The sequence below is a fragment of the Notamacropus eugenii genome, chromosome 6, assembly GCF_028372415.1.
Source record: "Notamacropus eugenii isolate mMacEug1 chromosome 6, mMacEug1.pri_v2, whole genome shotgun sequence".
NCBI lineage: Eukaryota > Metazoa > Chordata > Mammalia > Diprotodontia > Macropodidae > Notamacropus > Notamacropus eugenii.
Window position 1 is genome coordinate 387725086 of NC_092877.1, and position 22757 is coordinate 387747842.

A 22757-nucleotide genomic window follows, 5' to 3' on the forward strand; every position below is an offset into this window, starting at 1 on the left:
CCTAGGTCATCTCCAGTCATCCTGATGAATACCTGGTCACTGGATTCAGATGGTTCTGTAGGAGAAGTGAGGTTCTCCCTCCCTCCCTCACCCAAAATAAAGTCAAGTGCAAGTCATGTCATCATTTTTCTGATGGCATGGTCTTCTTTGGCAACGAAGGACGAACGCACTCCCTCCACCTCTGCGTCAGGTTCCTCCTCAATAAAATGATGGATTCTCAGCCTGCAGTCCTCTAGATAGATTTTAGGAATTTCATGATCTTTATTTCCCCTGACCGCTGAGATGGGGCATTTCCTTCTATTATGAATGCAGGCACCAAACCATTTCTCTGGAGGGGGCCTGTCAGGGGGCCCTGTCCAGCTCTTCAGCTGTACTCTGACCTTGGCACACCATCTGGGCACCCTCCCTTCTGTGGGCATGCTCTCCTTTCCCCCAAACTTCCACATAATGCTCAGGCCTGCCTCCTGAGAGAAACGCGTAACGGAGGGAGGGCCACAACTTCCCCCTTTCATTGCTACCCCAATTTCTGCCTGCCTGGATCCTTGCTTGGTTTAATGACCTGAGAGGTCCCTTCTAGCACTGACTCTCCCAAGTCATGGCCCTGAGCTGCCAGGGCAGAGGGAGGGCGTTCCCAGACGCGTACCAGTCTCTGAGCTCACCCTCAGCCCTGATGGCTTCCTACTAAGCTTCTCAAGTATGACCTGTGTAAAGAGCAAACAGATCCAGTATCTTTTATTAAAAGTTGAGAAGGTCCAGCACCGAGGTGGCCCTCTTGATGACCTTCCCCTCCCTCCACCCCCTTTCAGAAAGCTTTCCCAGGCCTCAGCCCCATTAGCCTGTCCAGCCGTGTGGGTTCGGTAGCCACAAAACTGTCAAGTGTGGGCTGGACTGAAGTGAAGTAAAGCAAAGGCAAATAAATTCAGGAAGGCCAAATTTAGCCAAGGAAAGTAGGACCAGGTCACCCCTAATACCCTCCCCCCGCCCCTGAGCTGGGCCCAGACAGGCTCCCTGGATTACTAACCCAAAGCAGGTCCCCATGTGCTAAGTGCTGTCACTAGGTCTGGGTAAGAGGACAGACAGCCTCCGTCTCCTCTCCCCACTTGTTAAGGCAGTACATGTCATTCTCGGAGATGGCGACCCCCGCCCCAGCCTCGTTTGGACATCTGTATCCTGAAACCACAACAGCTCAGGAGGCTGCCTAGAAGTCATCCTTTATTGACTGACAGAGTGCTTTACAATACGGTAAACCTCACAACAGAATGCACAGCAAGAAATACAATCAATGAACCACACAACTAAAAACATGGCAATGAAGCGACATCAGTTCAATGTCCTAGATGCTGAGGAGGAGCCACTCCATGCACTCGGAGGTCGGATACACGAGAGATGCAGGGACACTGCCCCCTGTGGAGGATGCATCGTGAGCGAGATGCCCAAGCCAGAGTCCAAATCCCACTGAGTGGCTGGGTCCTTCGTGTGGCCTCCCTAAGGCAGTGGCAGTACCAAAACTCAACTTCCCAGGGGCTTCAAGCACAGAGGAGGCCCCTGAGTCACCCCATCCTGGAAGAAGCAGATTCGAAGGGAGGAGTCACCCAAGAACTTGGGAAGGGAAGTAAAGAGCCAACAGTTCGAGTCCTGACAGTTATTTTCATGTCCGCATTGTTGGCACTAAGTTCAAGAGAAAGTCACCTCCTGTTAAGTGGGAGTTCTGAGGCGAACAGGCAGCCCTGATGCTTCCACGCTGTTTGCCAACACAGAACAGAGAGGCAAGTGGTGTGGTGGTCAGACTGGAAAAGAAGGCACAGGTGACACTCCTGCCTCGTCCCACCCTCGGTCCAAGGGGCACTGAAACACCCTTCCCCTACTCCCTGAGTGACCATGAGGAGGCACTAGTCCTTTCTGTGAGTTCACCCTGCAGACAAGAGCCCAGGGAGAGTCCCTGAGCACTCGGTGTGGGCAGCAATCCTCCTCTAAGCAATGGAAACAGAAGGGGCAGAAGTCCTGGCAGGGAGAAAACCCTCCCTGGGAAGGAGACTCCACACCTAGGTGACAGGTTCAGGATGCTCACCACCTGCCACCACTGTGGCTGTGGGACTAGGAGAACCAAATGCAAGGAGAGGAAGTCCTCTCCTCTTCCAGGAAGGGTTTTCTCCAGGCTCTAGAGGAGGAAGAACCAGTTCTGAGCTGGATCTCTCTACACTGTGGCCATCCCCTTATCCCTTGAAGGGGCCTCCTGTGGACAAAAGTGACTCAGCCTCAGGGTTCTGCCAAGTTCTAAAAGGCCAGATTTGCTTTCCTGGGCTTCATTCATCTGCCAGGAGAGCCCAACTCCCTGCTCCTGTTCCTCCCCAGTGAGGAGAGGGCGGGCATGGGTTCCCAGGGTGTGTATGCTCTAACACTCCCCAATTAAGATGGCAGCTGCTCTCTCTACTGGCTGTGCACCTGACCCCACAAGGTTGGCACCCAGGCTCTCTAAGTCACCCTCACACACCCACTTCTACCAAAGTATACTCCATATACTGCCATGGCCACAGGGTTTCAAGTATTCAGTTTGCATAAGGAATCAACCTGAGATTTTCCTAAACTGCACTTCTCGGGTATTCAGTATGTTAATCTTTATTAAGTACAGAAAAGTCAACACCTGGACAATTATTGGAAAAAATTATATTTTGGAAGAACTCACTCTACATAAGGTGACAGAATTCCAAAAAAATCAAATTACATGAAAATATACATCGCAATTTCTTTGTACATTAGGTGTAGAGAAATGGGGAGGGTGTCAGGGGACAGAGTCTTCAATCACAAACCCAGAAGTTACTGGTGGGAAAAGCTTCCAGCTGGCCATGCTTTGGGAGTCCAACGTCAACATCAGGCAGAATGAAGACAAGGGACCAAAAACAAAAACCAAACCCTTGGGTGAATTCCAATCCACTGACTTTGGACCAGGAGAGGGTGCCAGAAAGATTATTGCTACACCCAATCAAAGACGTGTGTGATTGGATGACAAGAGGAGAGCACCGAGGGCTGGCCGTCCCGGGCAGGTCCTCGTCCAAGTCAGGCAGCTGCTTAGCGAGTCTCCGTATTGGAACTAAACAGCTGGACAATGCTCTGGCAGAAGCGACAAGAGCCCAAGAGTGTTTCCAAACAAAGAGAATACAAAAGTCTAGTAAATGAAAGCGTTTAATGAAGCCTCAATGGTTTAAAGGAAAATTAAGTGGACATTTAATCCTAATTGGTTTTAATCTGACATGCTTTAAGAAGTCTCTTTAAGCTGATAAAGAAACAATGAATAGGGAAAGAAAACCTGCTAAAATCTCTCGAACGTACACGATTCGATTCTCAGTCTAACTACGAGACCGTGGATGGGGTGGACATGACAGTATAGATATTCTCCGGGTCACGTTGTGCTATGTACACGTCTTTACAATTCTTCCTGAAGGTTAAAGCAGTTCATTACAATTCAGAATGCGTCATCATCTCTAAGTTGGCACTTGGCAGGCTCTCGTCAGCACTGATCACTGGCGTGTTTGATCGCAGCCTAGTCCAGCCAGCATTTGCCAACTCGTTACGACATCAGTCCAGCTAGGTGGGGAGAGTGCCATGTTTCCCAAGTGGAGACCTGCGACAAACACAAACACAACATCAGGCTCACTGTCAACACTTACCACAGACGGAAGGAAGCAGGCACTCCTCCTTGCCACAAGGATGCAGCACTTGGAGGAAACTCTCCAGTGAAAAAATGCTATCCTTCCATCACGTTCAGTGGAGAGGTCAGGGAATGCTGAACAGATGGAGCGCTATGGTTTCACCTGACCCTCCCCCTACCCTGAAAGGGAAGGGCTGTTACTGCTTCCATTTTAAAGAGAGCACCCCACAGAGCTTGGAAGTGTCTGTGGCTGGATTTGAACTCGGGGCCTCCAGACACCAGGCCCTGTGCTCTGTGCATGGTGGTACTCTCCCACCCCCCCCCCCCCCCCAGTTGTCTCTAAACAATCCTGCCTCCTGGGGGTGGAGATGATGACTGCACCTCAGGATTTGTCAACGAGATCTTGAGTCAGTCTTCCGGGGTTCCTAAAGCTCAGAAAAAAGGGAGATCAGCCCAGGAAGGAGGGGGAGGTCTCAGCATCCAAGGCATAAGGAGGAGGGAAAGCACACGGAGGAAGGGGCTATCTCTCAATTGCTTCTGTTCTCTGCCTGGAAAAGTCAACACAAAAACAACCACAGAGAAGCCCCTGGACGAACAACAGGGCTGACAGCAGCTATGGATTCAGGAGGATGGAGAAGGGCAAAGGCCCTGGGGTGAGGGGCCACCACATAGAGGGCTTGGTCAAAGAGATGATGCCCCAGCTCCTTTTCTGACTGGCAAGATGAGGGGGAATCCTGAAGACACTCTCAGGGGTTTTCAGTCTCTCAGGCAGAAGATAAGAAATTAGGAAGAGGATGGATTTGGAAATAGTGGAGCCCTAAAGAGTGGCCATGGCCCACAGCTCTAGGACTGGTGCTGCTGAACCCCGTCATGTCTGTTATGGATGGAGAGCAGACAGCAGGCTCACTAAGTGAAGCAAGGCAGCTTCAGATAGAATTTAATAAGGCAAGGTTATATGGAGCTGGCTCGCAAATCTGTTTCCAAAAGATAAAATGGAAAAGTTTTGGCTGGAAAGCATCCATCCCAAGAGGATCTAAGGGCATATCAGTTGGCTGCAGGCTTCCTGGGGCCACAGCTGGACTGAGGTCTTGGCTATGGTGGTCTTGGCCCCAGGGATGAGTCATTCACAGAAGTAAAGGGTTGGAAGGGTCCTCAGCAGACAGCCCTACTGTCCCAGGTAGATCAGGTGAGGCCTCCTGCAGACAAAGGTAGCTAGGGGTATGGAGGCCTAGGCACGAGAGGGCTGACTCCCCAAGTTCTTGAAGGGCTGTCACCTTCTCTCCTCGGCTCCAGAAGGAGCAGCAAGTTTGCAGAGAGGCAGATTCAGCCATCCCAAGCAGCCTGGAAACAGACAGGAGAAGCATGGAATCCCAGGAGAAACAAGGAAGGCCAGAGTGGAGACTGTTAAGTTCCAGGTGAAGTCTCTTGTCTTATTCTGGAGCCAATGGGCTCCAGGGCAGAATGCTAAAGCAAGGAACTGACTGAGGAAGCTCTGGGCAGCTCTACAGAGGCGGCACCAGGAAGGAGGGTAATGAGAAGCGAGCCTTTGAACATAACCTGAGGATGAGTGAGAAGGATCTGACCTTGTGGACAAAGGTGGGGAGGGAGAGCAACAAAGATTCCAGGACGGTACCCCTGCCAGGGACAAGGGGAAACCAGCCCATGATGGTAGAGGCCATGCAGAAAAGGGAAGCACCGCCCATTGATCCCTCCTGAATATAGAACAGTGGGATGAGGAAGGACCTGGAGTTCAAGTCTCTGAGCATTAGAACTATAGATGTCAAACCTCAAAAGAGAATCTAAGATGCGGAGGGGGCTCCTAGTTGTCTCCAAGTATCCAAAGGGTTGTCCTTAAGCCAAGGGATTCAACTTGTGACCAGGTGCAGAGGGCAGGCAAGGAGCCCTGAGGGCAGTTACAGGCACTGCCTCAGGCTCTCAGCCTGGACTAGAGAGCTGGGACTGGGGAAAGGGACATGCAATGCATACTCTCTGGGAGGGGGGGGGGACTTTATGTTCAAGTCCAGCTGCCCCCCCACCCCAAGTACTTTTCGGTTGTGACATGCTGGGGCCACAAGAACTGTGAAATAATTTGGGGTTTCAAAGCCACAATCCCCTGGGTGTCTTGGCTTCCCCCAATTCCAAATGTTCTCCAAATGCTTTCTTGGTACTAGGGGAAGTTGTTGGGTCCAGACAATAAGAAATTATGCCCATGCTGGAAGGTAGCCATGGTCTCCAATTTGAGGATATCAGTTGTCCAATAAATGATTATTAAATGTGGGCCCTGCAGACAGTGAGCACCAGGGATAGACAGAGGAGAGCGGGAGGGACAAAAGAGGCAGTCCAAAAGGTTCCTAAAGAGATCCAAGTGCCACACTGAGAAAGGTAGGGACTCCCTGGAAGAGAAGGCTCGACTCAGGGGGCAGCCACACAAATCAAGTGCATTCGCTCTCTCTCAGAGTGGTTCTGTGTCTGCCCAAAGCGGAAACACCCTTCTGAACTGAGCCAAAGAATTTGAAATGGAGGGCCTGCCCATGCACTGGGGAATGGTCAGCCAAGCTGTGGTATACAATTGTGACGGGATATTACTGCACTACAACCAGTGGGATGACTTACATGAACTGATGCATAATGCAGTGCACAGCACCAGAATGCCGTACACAGTGACGGCCGCACTGCCCGATGGCACAGACTGAGGCAGGCGGGTTTCACTTTCTTTCCTCCGTTCTTTTTGCTGTTGTGTTTGAGTCTTGCACAAAATGTCTGACATGACTGAACATGTATAACCCATACTGGACTGCTCACCGTCTCAGGGAGGGACAGAATTTGGAATTCAAAGTGTTTTAACATGTAATTGGGGAAAAATATAAAGCATTATTTAAAAAGAGAATAGCTCAAGGGCAGGCGTGGATGGACTGCTACGTGCATCCTTGGAGGAACCATCTGTCTCCAGACTACAAACCCATTAAAGCATCTGAGCACAGCACGAGGAATCTAGGCTTTGGGGCCATGCATGACGCAGCTAGGAATTCCGAGGATATCCAGGGCATAGGCAGACACCAACCCAGCATAGCCCCTGGCAAACAGAGAGATACCAACCTCATCCCTGCCTACGCAGACAGGCAGCTGCTAGACCACCACTCTCTCCAGTGTAGCCCCAGGGGAATCCAGAAACACCCTGCCCCTCCCCCTCAGCACCAGGTAAGCTGCCTCCAGCAGCATCAGCCACTCCTGGCCCCCACCTTAACCCCTCAGCATAGCCTCAGGGCACCATCAGCAAAGCACCAGGTTAACAGGTGGGGCTGACAGCCCCTGGCACAAGAAGCCACAGATAGTGCCCCTTCCACCCTGGGGGGCAGAGTTCAAATTTTAAGAAAGGAAAAAGGCCAAAAAAGATAAGCAAAACCCAAAAACACCAACGAATCTGAACATATAAAGTTATGATAGTGACAGAAAAGAACAAGCTGCCAACTCAGAAGCTGCCAACAATGTCCAGACACATAAGAGCTTGAGAATCACGTAAGAGGGAAAAGAAGAATCGGGAAGAGAAAACAACTCCTTACAAAGCAGAACTGGTCTAATGGAATTGTAAAAGCTCACTGGGAAAAGAACTCATTCAAAGTCACAACTGGGCAAGTGGAAGCTAATGACTAGGAGATAAGAAGTAATCAAATAAATCCAAAAGGATGAAAAAAATAGAAGAAAATATAAAATACTTCATGGAAAAAACAAATGACCTGAAAAAGAGATGCAGGAGAGACGTCACAATCACAGGACCCCCTGAAAGCCACAATCAGAAGGAGACCCTGGTGTCCTAGCACCAGAGAACAAGACAGGCATTGGAAGAATCCACCCATCACTTCAGCAAAGAGATGCCCAAATAAAAACTCAAAGAACATTACAGTCAAATTTCAGAGCTATCAGGTCAAGGAAAAGTACTGCAAGTGACCAGAAAGAATAAAAAACCAAAGAGGCCTGAAAAGGGGGAAAAATCTGAAATTTGGTTTCCACTAACAAACCAGCAAGAGTAAACCCGATTGCCTTTGCTATCTCATAGGAAATGCATTTTGCTTTTGCTTCGACATAACCAATAATGGCCAGTGGAGGGGAAGAAACCAAGACCAAGCCAAAACCCGTATAAATCAAAATGAGAAGTTTCCTTTCAGTCCTTTTAAGTGTAATTAAAACAAAACGCCCTGAGCCAACCTGCAAAAAATGGAGAGTTCATTTCCCAAGGACTTCAGAGTCTGTCTTACTTCACTCTGATAAATAAAACAAAATTTCTGTTTTAAAAAAAGGGTGAACAAAATGGATCTTAAGCACAGGGAAGGCTAGGGCAAGGGGCCTGACAACTCTAATTAACCTTAATTCCCAACCAATCTTTCCATCACAACCAAGCCTCACTCTCAGGCTCAAGATCCCCCCAGAGCCTTTGGGGCAGCAAGAGAGTATACAGGAACCCTGGAAAAGTTGGCTCCCTTAGAGCCAGCCTGGTGGAACCTACTTTCATCACAGAAGCAAACCCTGGAAAAGGATTTGGCAAAGTAATGGGTGAATGCCCCGCTGGCCAAGAAGAGAGGCTCTGAGTGAAGGATCTGGCTGCCCAGACCCGAGTCTAAAGACTTCTGGCAAGGGACGGATGGAGCAGACCTGGTAAGGTCTGTCAAGAATGTATCTGTTGGAGTTTTACAAATCTAACCAGAAGGGCTCTACTCTGAAAACAAAAATGGGAAGGATAAAGCTGCCTCCGCATTATCATCACATGGATGGAAGCTAGAAGCTAAGCTCCCTGTTCAAAGGGCAAAATCCATAAATTGAGACAACAGTAAAACCTCCAATGCTTTTGCTGTGTGTGTAACTGTGTAAAGTACTCTGAAAATTATCATCATCCATCATAATCGATGCATAAAGTGGGACTAGTGGGGCAAGATGAACTAGTGATTCTAATGCAAGGCAAAAAGGTCCAACATGGTGGAATGAGACTGGAGGCACCTACTGGATCCAAAGGAACGATTAAGACTTCATATTGTTCCCCCATCAGATCCCCATTGTACAAATAAGAAAACCAAGGCAGATGGCAGTTCAGTGACTTGCCTAAGGCCCCACAGCCAGTAAGCAAGGAAGATAGACAAGAGTCCAACTAAGCTCTTCCTAACTCTGGTCAGGGAGCATGGGGGAATGCAGAATGTAAAGGCAGGCTCCTGGTTAGGAGATGAGGGATGAGTGGGGCATTTTGGTGACTCGTGGCAGCCTTGGACACAACCATTGTGGAAATCTGCTTGCCTGACTGTGAACATTTCTACAAGGATTTTGCTTCCTCCCCTTTTTTTGGGGGAAGGGGAGAAAATAGAACTTTGCTCTTTGGGGTGGAAGTCCAGCCATCTGAGTGGTTCTGTGCCCATCTCATGCCACCCATCACTGTCTATGCCGTGTCTATGGTTCCCCAAAAAGCTTCAGATAAGTGACAGAGAGGAAAGGAGGGATGGGCAGACTCCAGAAGGAAGGCCCTGTTGGAAGAAATCAATCCGCGCAGAAAAGTGAGCAGAGCTTACATACACTGTCATGGAAGAGAAGGAGGGCTGCTCAAGCTCAGAACAGGCCAAGGGCAAGGATAACAAACACCTACATTCAAGGCCCATCTCTAAAATCACCCACTGTCAGGCAAGTGAAGAGCTGGACTGCGTCTACGAAACAAGAGGCAGATTCCAAAAACGTGGATGAAAAGAGCAGAATTGAAAGTCACAAGGGTACAGAGCACTGGACCTACAGTCAGGGAGTCCCAAGTTCAAATCCAGCCTTGACACTTCTTTGCTGAGACTCTGGGCAAATCATCTCACCAGTCTTCCTCACTTTTCTCAACTACAAAATTGGGGGGAAGATTATCATAGGCTCTCCTCCAGGGCCTGGAATGCAAGAGGTGCTATCTAAATGTCAGGAACACTTTCTTCTCCCAGATGGCCTTTGGCCTGGAAAGTCCTCTGCTTCCTTTCCTCTAAAGTTAACAATGACTTGGTACCCAACTCCCCTCTGCTGGGCACCGTTGGCTACTTCTTGGTTCCCTTTGCTAGATCAATGCCATGTTCTTAACTATGGGCATCGCTCAAGGCTTCATTCCCCTGGGGAGCTCAAGTCCTCAGGGGTCCACTATCAGAGTCCTCCCCAACTGTGACATCCTGAGATCCACATTATTGACTAGACATAGACTGTGGGTCCAACTGTTTGTCCTGTGGAATCCCCACCTACCCACTGAACACTTCACATCAGACATCACGTAGGCAGCCTAAGCCAACCCAACATGGAAGTCCTCCCAACATGCCCCCTTCCATCCATGAAAAGTTCCTGTCTTGGCCAGGAACGGCATCCTTGAGACTAGGCCACATCACAATAACCTGGCTTTCTTTCTTAGCAGTTACTAACCCAGAAGAACAGGGAAATAATCCATGGCTTCCTTCAGTCTCATTTGATTTCTAAGTTTTTATCTACTCAGTCATGTGCCAATTTAAAGGCAACCCTTGGTTCCTGACTCTTTGCCACTAGAGCAATTGTTGCCATGAACACCACTGTCCGTGGAGGACCTTTGGCTTCTCCCTTCATTCTCTATCAACTGGGAAATGGACTCTTATTCTTCAAAACTTTGAAATGAGACCGTCAGAGGAAACTTGTTGCAAAGGTTCTCTCCCAGTTATCTGGGCTGCTTCTCATCATAGCTTCACTGGGTTAGCTTTTCTATTTTATCTTCTGTAACGCTCTTTCTCCTATTTGCTCACATGTTCTTCCCCTACCCACAATTATGAAATGCGATTTCTTCCTTGTTCCTCTATTTCTTTGTGTGTAATCTTCTAGATCTAGAGCTTGTATCCATTTACGGTGAAGTGTGGAATGAAATAGTGATGCCAGACAGCTTTCCAGTTTTTACATATTTTGTTTGAGTGTCCTATGCTTCTTGTTTTTTAATCCGTTTCCCCCTGTTGTCCAGGGTTATTGCTTCTGGCACGGTGTAATAATTTCTAGCACGATGACAAAAAGTAGAGAAAATGGATGCCCTTGCTTTGTCCCGATCTTACTGGAAAGCAATCTAGTTTCTCCCCACTACCTGTGTTTGCAGTTGGTTTCAGATACTTGTTTTTTGTTGCTGTTAGTTTGTCCTTCATCAGGAGGATGATGTCCTGCTTTGCAAGTGAGGCAGGTTTAAGCAAGGTAGGGCTGTGCAGTCATCAGCCTCACTCTTTCCTCCAGAGTCAGCTGGAGTTTAGCGGCAAGGCACAGGTCAGGACAACTGGCAACGGCCCCAAGACAGTGGAAGTCGTTGGCCTTTTAAAGCTAAGGTCTTTCCCAAGTCTCAGTTTGTCTGAGGCAACCCCCAGTCAGTGATTAAAGGACAGGGAAGACGTGAGGCAAAAGATGGGATTTAACAGGTTAATTCCTGTTCTCTAGTGTTTTTTCCTTCCTACACACAAATGGGTATGGTGTTTTGTCACACGCTTCCACTGATATGACATGAACTTTGGTACCGTAATTAACATGCTCAGTTATGTTGAAAATCTTCCTAATATGAAGCCAACCCAACATTCCTAGCACAAACCTAACCTGGTCGTACTACACAGTATTTGTGATTGGCTGCTGTAGACTCATCAGTATTTTATGTAAAATTTTTCTATCACTGCTCATTCAGAATATTAGGCCATATGTTTTTTCCTTCATTTTGGCTCTCTCTGGCTTGGGTAACATGGACATTTATGCTGTAGAAAAAAATCTGATAAAATACTTTCTTTTGCTATTTCATTTGCAGTTTGTGCAATACTGAGCTGAACTGTTCTTTGAATTTGGACAGTTTGTAGTGAAATGCAACCACCGAAGCATTCTGGAATTAGGCAAATGAAATGACTAGAAGGTCTAAACCCTCTGAACCAGGGACTCCATTGCTGGGCCTACACCCTAAGGAAGCCTGTGGTGAGCACACAAGTCCCCACGCACTCCAAAACAGTCACAACAGCACTTCCTGTGACAGCTAAGAATTGAAAGCAAATGAGATGCCCATCAATCGGGGAATGGCTAACAGATTTTGGCCCACGAGTAGAATCGAAGATTTTTGTAAGAAATGATGTGTGTGAGCAATGGAGAAGCCTGGAAAGAACACTAGGACCCAAGGTAAAGGGAAGTCAGCAGGGCCAAGGAAACAATATTAATTATAGCCATGCGAATGTGAAGAGCGATCACACCCCAGAAGTCCAGAGTCAGCACAGCACGACAAACACTAATGATTGAGCAGGACTCACGGACAAGACAAAAGAAGCCCGCTTCTCCACAGGCATCACACGCGGAGGTGTTTGGGGACGGATTCATTGCATTGATTAGTTGTGCTGATTTATATGAAAATTAAAAACTTATTTTAAAAAAAGAATTTGTAAATCCATCTGGTCCTGTAATGTTTTTCTTTGAGAATTCACTGAGGGGTTAATTTCTTTTTTTGAGACTAGGTTATTAAATTGTTTATTTCCTTTCTGCTCACCTGTTTATTTTATGCTTTTACACCTATTCATTCATTCCATTTAAATTTTCAGTTTCCCTGGCTATAAAATGGGCACACTAGTTACTAATACAGACTAACTAGTGGTCTGTGTATCTCACAAGAGAAAAAAACCCAGCTCCCTGTTTTCTTTCTCTAGTGCTCAGCTTCACGGCTTTCCCTGGGGCTGCTGTGGCTCGCACCCCCCAAATACCGGCAGGTCATCTGGCGATCATTTTCAGTTTACCTAACTTTCGGCAAAGTGTGTGACAGAAGTTCTAATGCGATTTCCTGGGGATACAGGGGAGGCTGTGTGGCCCTGTTCCACTGGGTAACTGATCGCAGATTTGGTTCCAAAACACACCAGCCTCTGTACCCTGCTTATCCAGTCCCTTCATGTCCTGGAGGGCTGTCACCAGGGGCCCCTGAACATTCCTTCTTCTGCATGAATTGTCTTCAGCTCCAGCCTCCCCAATTTCCAAAGCCATCTGGATTTCAGAAAGGAACTGATGAACACCACCACAGAGGGAAGTCACAGGAGTCACCAAGCACTGGATGTTGGCCATTTCCTTGGATCATCATGGCAACCTTACTTAGGAGGTGGGATTCAATGATTATCCCCATATGACAGATGCTCAGGCTCAGTCTTATTACCGCTAAGTCTTTGAGGTGGGATTTGAACCCAGGAATGGTGTTCTTATCCAGCTGACCTTCCAGGTCCCCCAAGCCCAACAGCAGGGGATGTTAACAGGAGGCAAGTGAGAGAAGACAGGGTGGGGTTCACTAACAGAGAGAAACAGAGTCTGACCCCACCTACCATGAGGCTTTTCTGGGCAGCATGTTTAACTTATTTTTCAGACTCTCAAGTCCAGGACTGACTGGGAAGGTCACTGAGACCTGAAACTCAGGCCCTGAGCCTAAGTGTCCCTGCTGGGACCTAGCCTGCAGGACTTGTGTTCTACTGACAAGAGGGTTGTACAACAGCTGATAACAATCACTCAGAGCAAAGTTGGGGTGAGCAGTAATGCTCAGGTGCCAAGGTACCCCACCCTAAGGCCACTGGTAGGGAACTGAGGAATGAAGATGGGCCAGTCCTCTGCCCTGTAGATGAAGCCAGGCTAGTCTTCTACTTGCAGATCCGACGGAGAGGAAGCCAGGCCAGTTCTCTGCCCTAGAGACAAAGACAGGCCAGTCTGCCCTGGAGATGAAGCTGGGCCGGTCCTGTGCCCTACAGACAAAGGCAGACCAGTCCTGCCAGCCAGTACCAGAGCCGTAGCAGGACAGAAGGTTTTGTCTGGGCTTTGGCACCAACTCCTAGAGCCTCTGAGAACTCACAGGGATGAGATCCTAGAAAAGAAGGATTACTTAACTAAGTGGGGAAAAACACCCCCTCAGGATTTAAAGACACACTTACCCTGAAAAAGTGAAGCTACGAGCTGCTAAACAAAGGTCACTCAAAAGCAGTCTCTTGGCTTTTCCTCACACAGCGGGCAACTTTCCTCTTGAATTCCCCATTCCGGTCTTCCCTCCATTCTTTCTGCAGGCGAACAAACAAAAGCACAAGATCATTAGAAGATGCTTCCTCTTAATCTTCATTAAGTCTCAAACATAGCCAGCTTCCACACAATGGCCAGTTTTACATATGAAACGGCAGAATGTTGAGACAGAGAAAGCAACAAAACCTAGGCAGGAGGAACTGTACCAGGCGCTTCGAGGAAAGAAATCCAATACCCTCCCAAGGAGGCCTGGCGTCTGGGTAAGGGGAAGATAAGAAAATGTCTCCTTTATTTATATATCTCCATTCTCAGCTCCTCTAAAGAAAGAGACATCCCTCTTAGTAAAAGAAAAAAGGGGAGAACGGTTCAGCAAAACACAGGACCCTTACGTGGAGTCTGATGGTGTATAGAGATTCACACCCATAGGCCTCCACCTTCAAGAAGGGCTTAGTGACACACGCTCATTTGGAATCCCTCCTATTTCCAACCAACCAACCAACAGACACTTATTATGCACCACCCTTGGGCAGGCTCTGGGAATGCAGCCCCAGTCTTGAAGGAGCAGAAAACACTGTGCAAGGAGCTCTGGGGACTGGGCAATCAGTCCTTACTTAGCTTTGAGGAACAGAAGGGCACGGAGGGCTGAGAGAACGGGCAGGGACCTTAAAGCCGCTAAGGAAACCCCTTTCAGTTTACAGATGAGGAAACTGAGGCACAGAGAGATTTGAGTGATGTAAGGGCACATCCTGAAAGTCTGAGAAGTGGTCAGTGGCTGGGCAGTCACTTAGAAAGGACAAAGAATGAACCATTCTCTGCTCCCAAGAGCTCACACAATACACAGGACAATCAATACAGAGGAGTAGGCTGGGGACCAACGTGCAAGAGACCCCTGGGGGTGTGAAGGACAGGCCCAGATCCCCGCAGTGGCCTCTTCAGCCCTATGGCTCAGTCTGAAAGCCATCCCAGCATCCCTGTTTCTTTCTCAGGGCTCCCGCCAGGGGCAGCAGCTCTCTGAGCTTGGCCTGAGCACAATCTCCCCTCCATGACTCACGGTTCCCTCTACTCTGAGATGGTTTCCAAGCTTGTCCTTTCTGAACACAGTTTGGTTTGTCTACGCTGTCTCTGAGGCGCTGTGCTACTTCACAGCTCCAGACTAGTGATGTGGAGGTATGGCACGCCAATAGCTGGGGCTTGCCAAGAAACCTGTCCCCCTCTCCACCAGGCACTGTGCAATGTGGACTGTATCCTGCAAGTGGGCCAGGCTGAGGGGCTTCTGCCCGGTGGGTAGCCAGGGCCCATAAAAGTCCAGTCATGCTGAACGGCACTCAGCCTGAGGATTCTAATGATGAATGTGGGAAAGAGACCAAGGAAGAGCACTGCCCACACCCTATGGCCCCCAATGTCCTTCAGTCTTCCCTGCAGCTGAACCTGACTAGCTGTACTGAGCTATCAACATGTTTGCTCCCTGAGCACCATGAACTGTCCTGGGCCAATCACAACCAGTCTGCCTTAGTGTCCTCACCTGCAAAATGAGGACATAGTGGCACTTACCTGCCAGGGTTCCTGTGAGGTTCAAGTGAGAGACTATTGGTAAAGTGTTTAGTTAGCACAGTACCTGGCACATCGTAGGTTTCTTCCCCAAATGCTCTTTCTTTCATTCGATCTCTCTCATCTTGTAACTCTTGTCCCCTGCTAATGCCCCACTCTATCTCCTGGCCAGGATCACTTGTGCTCAGGATAAATAACAGTTCTTACTTGGGATCTCCAAAAGGCTACAAGACTTGCAACTGGGCCCAGAAACACCACCTCCCTTACAAAGATGAAGGAATCAGTGAGGAGGGGGAGGGGCAGAAGAGCCCAGCAGAGCTTTTCAAATGGCTGAAGTGAGGCTGGCTGTCCCCACCAGGGTCTGTCTCTTGCAACATCCCTGTAAATGCTGTCCTGGGTGAAAGCAACCACGAAGAGTTAAGAACAGAGGCTGAGGAAGCTGGCCAGGTCAGTGATCACTGCAGAGAGTTCACTGTGGCTGAGGTGAAGACTATGGGACCACGAACCTCTGGAGACAGAGGTGAACCAAGAAGAGTGAGAGCACCACGCCACAGAGGGCACTCATCTGCAGAGACCCCTATTCCCAGGGAGTTCCAGAATCCACATTCCACACATGGCATCCACTAAGTGAACAACTATTTTGCCTTTCTGAGTGATGGAATGCCTCACCATTAAGGTCCTGTGCAATGCTTTTCTGTACAAGGCTGGTTCACTTAGATCAGATTCAAGGAGACTGGATCTAGTGGGTGGAGGTAACCAATAACCACCCTGATGATTTCAAAAGCAAGGCAGGAGCAGCCCTCCCTGCATCTGGAGTCAGGGAAGCTCTCCTCCGCCCACTCGGGCAGGCCTGGCCTCCACAGGTCTCCATTTCTTCCTTTGTAAAATGAGTTACTTTTGCTGGGTACACATCCCATAAACCTGAATACACTTGTGAAGCCCAGAATAAGAAGACCAAGAAATAAATTGGAGAAAGAAGAGACTCCTCCTGTGAGCCTGTAGAGGCTGGATTCCACCCAAGGCTTGAACAACCCAAGGCAGGCAGCACTGCTAGATGAGAGATAGGGACGTAGAGGCCTTGGTCAGCAAAGAGGAAAGCGGAGAATGGGCGCCCACGCTGAGATTCTCAGCTTGACTGGCGAGCTCTGGTTGGCCATGCGAAGTAGCTGCATGCACATGTGTGCAGACAAGCACAGTCACTCCAAAGACTCACATCCACACAGTAACAGGAAGGTGGCCAATGAGCACACAGGCAGCCCAGCCCAGGACCTCGCACGCACACATGCACACCCAGAAGCACAGTAAGATTCAGCATGATCAACACAAGCTCTTCCATGATGTCAAGATGCTCAGAGGCCTGGTCCTCCTCAGGCTGCAGATCATGGAAGCATACCACCTCTAATTAAATATCGATTCAAAAATGTCACCACCTAGGCGCCAAGTGTGAGGCTAGGTCTGGGAGGAATCCAAGGTCAAAGAATGAGACAAGCCATCCTCACCTCTGCTAAGGGAACCAGCAAGGCTTCAGGAAGAAGAAAGGCCTAAGCTGCGTCTCCCACAGAGGAGGGACAGCTGGCTGCAATGCATCGCAGGGCTCCACTACATGGCAGAGCACGTGCCCAACAGTATCAGGGGAAGATCCAGGCAAACAGAAGGTCAGGCTGGTTCCCCCAGGACAGAAGAGGCTACAGAGGCAAGCTAGATCCAGGTTCTGGAGCCTTGAAGAGCCCAGTAAGTCTGCACTTAGCCCAAGAGGTGAGAGGGAGTCACTGCAGGTTCCTGAGCAGGGGAGAGCAGGGAAGCTTGGGCAGAAGCTGGAGTGAAGGGACAAATGGGAGAGATTCTGTGATGGGGTGGGGGGTAGGGGCAGAGGTGAGGACTATTTGAGGTCACTAGAACCCCCAGAGTCTGCCTGGAGGGGTGCTGATGAGATCATTGAGGGCAGGGCAGGAGAATGAGAAGGCCTAGCTAGGATGGAGCACCAGAGGCACACATACACCACAGGAACAGGCATGATAAAGGTGTGCCGAGGAGTATGGACTGTGAGGCTCAATGCTGCAGATGGGGGCGGGAGAAACCGGGGGCGAGGAGCAGATCACTGCTAATGGTGGAGATGGTGTGAGGCCAAGGGGCAGGACAGTTCCATGCCCACCATCCCAGGAAGGGGCTGCCAGGTCCTTTCCCTCCATTCTCTACTGGATAAGAAGCCTAGAGAGATTGGCTCTGAGAGAGGATAGGGTGGTCAGAACACTTTCCAGGGAGGTGGTCAAATGAGGCAAAGAGTGGGGACTCCTGCAGGAGGGGGGCAGCCAGAGCTCGGGAGCTGGCAGAAGTCTTGGCTCTGCCCGACTGGGCTGCCTCTGAGTTGAGGATGAGAGGGAACTCAGGGTAAGGCTCTGTCAAGGACCAGGAACTGGATGGTCTTTCAGAAGAACCATCAGGGTAGGTGCACTAAGCCACGTGCAATTCCTGCCTTTTCCTAAGTCCACAAAATCTCTAAACTGTGTACCTGTGGCTGAGGTGAACCACCCTGAGTCTTGATAAAGGGGGTCTTCCTTCTCAGCTTATGAGAAGCCCCTCTGAATGTCTGTTACTTCCCACTTGCTACCTCTTTGTGCTTTGGCTGAATGCACATTCCCCAGGGAAGGGACCATTTGGGGTGAGGGGTCCATGCTGCTGCCCCAGGAGCTAGGACAGGGCAGCCACAACCGCAGTCTCAGCTCGCCTTAAGAAAGCACATTTCCAACTTACGGCTGCATCCACATTTGCAGGAGAGTCTCCGTTGGGATCTGCCAGCATAGAAATGACACTAATCATGATGGTTTCCACCGTGTGGATAGGGAGCCAGCGCTCTTCGGGCTTTTCATAGCCATATTTATCTTCCCCAGGTTCGTGAAGGATGGAAATGCACACATCGCCATTTTTGTCAACTGAAAAAAACCCACAAACATCGAAAACACAGGTTGGTGGCGTCGGATATCTCCCAGTACGTTCTGCAGCAAGCCCAGAGGGCCACTCCCCAGATGCTGCCAGTGGGAGCCAAAGCCACAGAGACACTGCCTCCTCTTCCCCCCAGCAGCCCCATCACCCGCCATCACTCTGCATCACCTCTGAATTCTTCCCAGCTCAGCCCTAAGAGTGCCCAGGCCACCTCCCTGGCCTCCAGGACTAAGAAATGCAAAGGAAACCAGTGATGCAGAAGCAGCTACCAAAATATCTAAGACAAGTTCACAGAGACCCTATTAAAGAGCCCCTGTTTCAAAAGGGACCAAGGGTCTTCTAGCTTTCTTATTACTCCTTTTAGCTCAGAAATGACAGTGGACCCAGACAGGACTTGGAGAGAGGAAAGGAAAGAGGGGGAGGGAAAAGGGAGGAGAGCCACTCCAACACCAGCACCTCATGGTGGGTAAGCGTGTGTGTGTACATGTGTGTGAGATGACCTGCCTTGTCACACAGGTTTTTAGTTAAGTTTGTCCTTTCTGTTTCAGTCCTGTCTGTCACCTCTTTCTGACCCTGTTTGGGGTCTTCATGGCAGAGATACTGGAGTGGTTTGCCATTTCCTTCTCCAGCTTGTTTTATAGATATAGAAATGGAGGCAAACAGAGAGAAGTGACTTGCCCAGGGTCATCCAGCTAGGACATATCTGAGGTCAGATCTGAATTCACCAAGGTGAATGCTACTGACTCCAGGCCAAGGCTGTATCCATTGAACCACCCATCAGTCTCAATTTGAACCCAGGGCTGTTCTGGGTGTTTACAGTACTACCCCCTCTACCCTCATGGGCTGCTCACACCTTAGTGCTCCCAGAGGACTGCCCCTGCTTTGAAGCCCACAAGGCTCTTAGCAAATGGCTTTTTAGAAAAGAAAATACAGAAAAGAGACAAACAGGATGTCAAAGCTGGCAGGGACTTTTGGGATGCAGCCACTTCATCCCTTTCACCCACGTGGTCACTGCAGACAGACTGCAATGCCATCCATCTTGCCAGTAACAACATGTGAGTCACTACCTCTCCTCTGATGCTCAGTAGTCTGCCCACTTTAATGTGGGCCCACACCTCTGTGTCCTCCAACCCCGACCTGTTCTCTGAGCTCTAATTCTCTGTCCCCAGAGGCTTCGGGGGCATCTTCCTGTGCCTGAATGGAGCCAGAGTCACCTTGTCCTTTGGCCCCCTGAGTCTGCCTGTGGGACCTGCTCCTCTCCCCCTCCTGCCCTGGGCCTCGCACACCTGGCTGTGCTTTCTCAGCACCTGTTTCCTCTCCTCCATGGGCCTGCGCTGAGCCTCCCCCTAGACTGCTGGCTGTCCCCTCTGGTCACTTCCCCAGCCTGTCCCTGTGTGCCTCCAGAACAGTCTTCCTTGGGCTCTCTGCTACCTGCCTGTGCCTGGGGGTGAAGGCAGGCTTGGGGGCTGCGCTCTAATGCCTGCTGTCCCAGACCATATGACACCAAGGCACTGAACCAAAGGGTCACAGTTGCCACTCAGGGGCTCTCTGGCTGATGTGACTGGGAGTTAACAGGCTGCTCTTGACAGTGTGACAGACCTGTCCCATGTAGGCAGAGGCACTGGGCTGCCAGGCTCATAAACACAGACACCTTCTCTCAGACCCTCAGAAGGGCAGAAGCCCCAGCCACGCGCCATCACACTGTCGTTGAGGCTTCTCCATGGAGATAGCCCATTCCCCCAACCTTGCCAGGAGCTCCTTGGAGCCCAAGGGGCATCAAAGACTGTCTAGGGCCCACCCTGAAGCAACTCCAGGGTGCTTCTGAAAGGAGTGTTCATTGTCCTAGAATGTCAGCTCCTTATTCCATTCTCTGCCTGGCATCCCTGCAGTGAAGCCCAGCTCCTGGCACACCCTAGGAGCTTCATGACTCTTTGTTGGCTGGATGCTATCAAATGAAGTCACCAATCAAACAGGTTATTTATATGAAATGCCTATGGCAGCGCTGACTCACAAGGTACTGACATTCTAATCAGAGATAAGGACCTGGGTAGACAAACATAAAGTGAATAAATACAAATAGGCTAGTTTCAGGGCAGGAGGAAGGGAAGGTAATGAGAGGGGACAGCCAGCATGGACAAAGGTGCGGAGGCAGGAGATGGAGGATGGACTGTGGGGAGAGGTTAGGCTGTGAAGGGCATTAAAACCCAGCCTGTAAGCCAAGGAAGCTGTAAGGGAAAGGGAGAGCCTGACCAGAGAAGAAATGAGAGGTCAGCCCTGAGCTTTGGCATGGGGGAGCCCAAGCAATCAGACAAGTGATGAAGCCTCTGGAGCCAGCAGCGCTCCCAGCCATCTGCGTCACCAAAGCAGAGACACTTTGTAAAATGAAGGCCCTCCACGGCTCTTCCCATAGACCCCGGCTTTTCTGACCATACTGAACACTCGCACAGCTCTCAGGTCGCTGACAACACACGGTCTATTTTTTAAAAAAAATGTAATAACTACTTCCAGCCTCTTCCCTGCTTGGGGGGGAGGCATCAGCCCAGACGTCTGCATGGGCCAGACGCAGCTTCCCCCACCTCAGACGCCTGCACAGGCCAGACCAAGCCCATCCAAAGTGATTCAGTGGAGCTATGGCCTGCACTCTAGCTTCCTTCATGATTCAATGACCAAAGTCCTTCCAAGGCTTGCAAAGGTAAGAACACAAGTGGACACTCACCATTTGGATGCCATATCTCTGTGATGAACTTCATTTTTGGTGGTCTGAGGGGATAGTCTTTTGGGAAAGTGAGATGAGCTTTGAAAACACCCCCTTCACTGCAAAGACAAAGAGAATGTCACATGAGAAACCTCAAAAACGTAAAAACCTCATTTCCCCCTTCTTGGCTGTGACTTCAGCTGGCGGCAGACACAGCACACGGGCCCTTTTAAAACTCACCAAAACCAGGCCTGGTCAAGACCAAAGGACAGAAACTCAGAGAACCTTTTGGGGTCCTCAAGGACTCCCTGCCTTTCCTGTCCAATTCTGCTCCCCTCCCTGCTCCATGGGGTTCTTAGACTTCCAGCCCAGCCATGCTGTGCCACCACACTGCCTGGGGAGAAGCTCCTGGTGCTGTGGGGCTAGAGAATATCTGTTTGTTAGCCTTTGAAACTCTGTTTTACTGTTCCTTTCTTCTCCTGGTGTTTTGCTCAATGACTTGTGGGGAAGGTGCTCTCCCTCACCCCTGCCTTCTCCAATCAGAGGGAACCAGGGCTGAGTCTGTCTGCTGGAAGGTTCAGAAGTTTTATTTACAGACAGGAGGGTCCAGGTGGGGAGGGGGGCATTTTCCAAATCCTCGGCACAGTTCAGCACAATGCCTGGCCTTCCACAGCCAAGGACACCGAATAAGACAGAACTCAAGTAATTTCTGCAGGCAGCTTCAGAGGGAGCATCTGGACCCTGCTTTCCTGACTCCAGCATTTTCCTTGCTCACGCAGCGTCAGGATGGAAGTCCAGGTCGGATTCTGTGGGTTCATGGAAAGCTACTCACTAGACACACACACAGTGTGCCTGTGCGTGGACTCAGTGCCTGGGTAAGGCCGAAGGCTGCCGAAACAACTGGTATGAGTGGGGGAGGCAGGAACGAGACCCAGAAGTGGGAACCCTGGGCAATGCAGTCCTAAGGCATGGGCTCCCTAGGCCAGTTTCCGGTGAGAGAGCCAGCATGGCAACCATTTTCAAAAGAACTGCAAATGCTCAACAACCCCCTGAAAACACCCAGAGAAACGTGAGCTGAAAAAAGGTAAAGGACGGCCTCACCCCCACCAAGCTGGCAAAAAGATGTTGAAAGACAGATCTGTCACCTTCTGAGACTCGGCCCCTTGGCACCAGGTGGGCAAAGCCTCCAGACTCCCTGCATAGGTCTTTGAAAAAGCAATAGAGAGGATTTCAAAGATCTAATGATACTGAAATACAACTTCCAAAATAGATGTTTATTCAGATTCGTGGAGCTCTTGTGCTAAAAGATGGCAGAACTCAGAGGAGGGACCATGGCAGAAGCTAACAATTTGATGGTGAGCCTGCAAACCGGCTTATTCCTTATAGAAAAATGACTTAAAGTGAATTTTTAAAAATTACCTTTTGGCAAGACACTCCACCCCTGAAGTACATCTGAGGAGACTGGCCAGCAAGAACAGATTTTCAAGTGCATAATGGTCACAGAAACATTACTTACACTAGCAAAGTATGTGGCCAACAATTAGGGAATGATGAAAAAATTCTGGTAGAGGAATGTCATGGTGGGATTAGCACTGCACTCTAAGGAACGATACTGCATTTGGAGTGAGACAGTTCAAGGTCAAACCCCAGCTCTGCTACATGACCTCATCCCATGCAGCCTCAGTGTCCTTATCAGTAAAATAAGGACATCTGCCTCAAAGATCCCTCCTGGTTCTGGAGCAGTCAGAGAAACACCATGAAACCAGAACAACACTCACAGTGTTTGGGAGCAGGCCTTCCCTATCGTGCCTGCTGACACACAGCTTAACCAGTGACTTGGGCATTGCTGCCCACCAGAAACATTCCCATTCCAGCCACAGGCCCAGCCGCTCAAGACCAGACTGCAAGCTCACTGCTGAGCAGCACTGT

The 22757-nt window shown here is 49.7% G+C and overlaps 1 protein-coding gene across 1 annotated transcript in view; it reads right to left on the reverse strand.

The window, feature by feature from the left end:
• Positions 1-2649: 2649 nt before the first annotated feature.
• The window catches only part of UBE2G1 (ubiquitin conjugating enzyme E2 G1), a 55023-nt gene continuing 34915 nt past the window's right edge, over positions 2650-22757 (reverse strand). Inside the window, exons 3-6 of the mRNA XM_072621545.1 lie at positions 20850-20947; positions 17945-18123; positions 13564-13686; positions 2650-3619 (exon numbers count right to left, since the gene is read on the reverse strand). Of these exons, the coding sequence (XP_072477646.1) occupies positions 13600-13686; positions 17945-18123; positions 20850-20947 (364 nt within the window). The 3' untranslated portion in view covers positions 2650-3619; positions 13564-13599. The remainder of the gene's footprint in view (positions 3620-13563; positions 13687-17944; positions 18124-20849; positions 20948-22757) is intronic.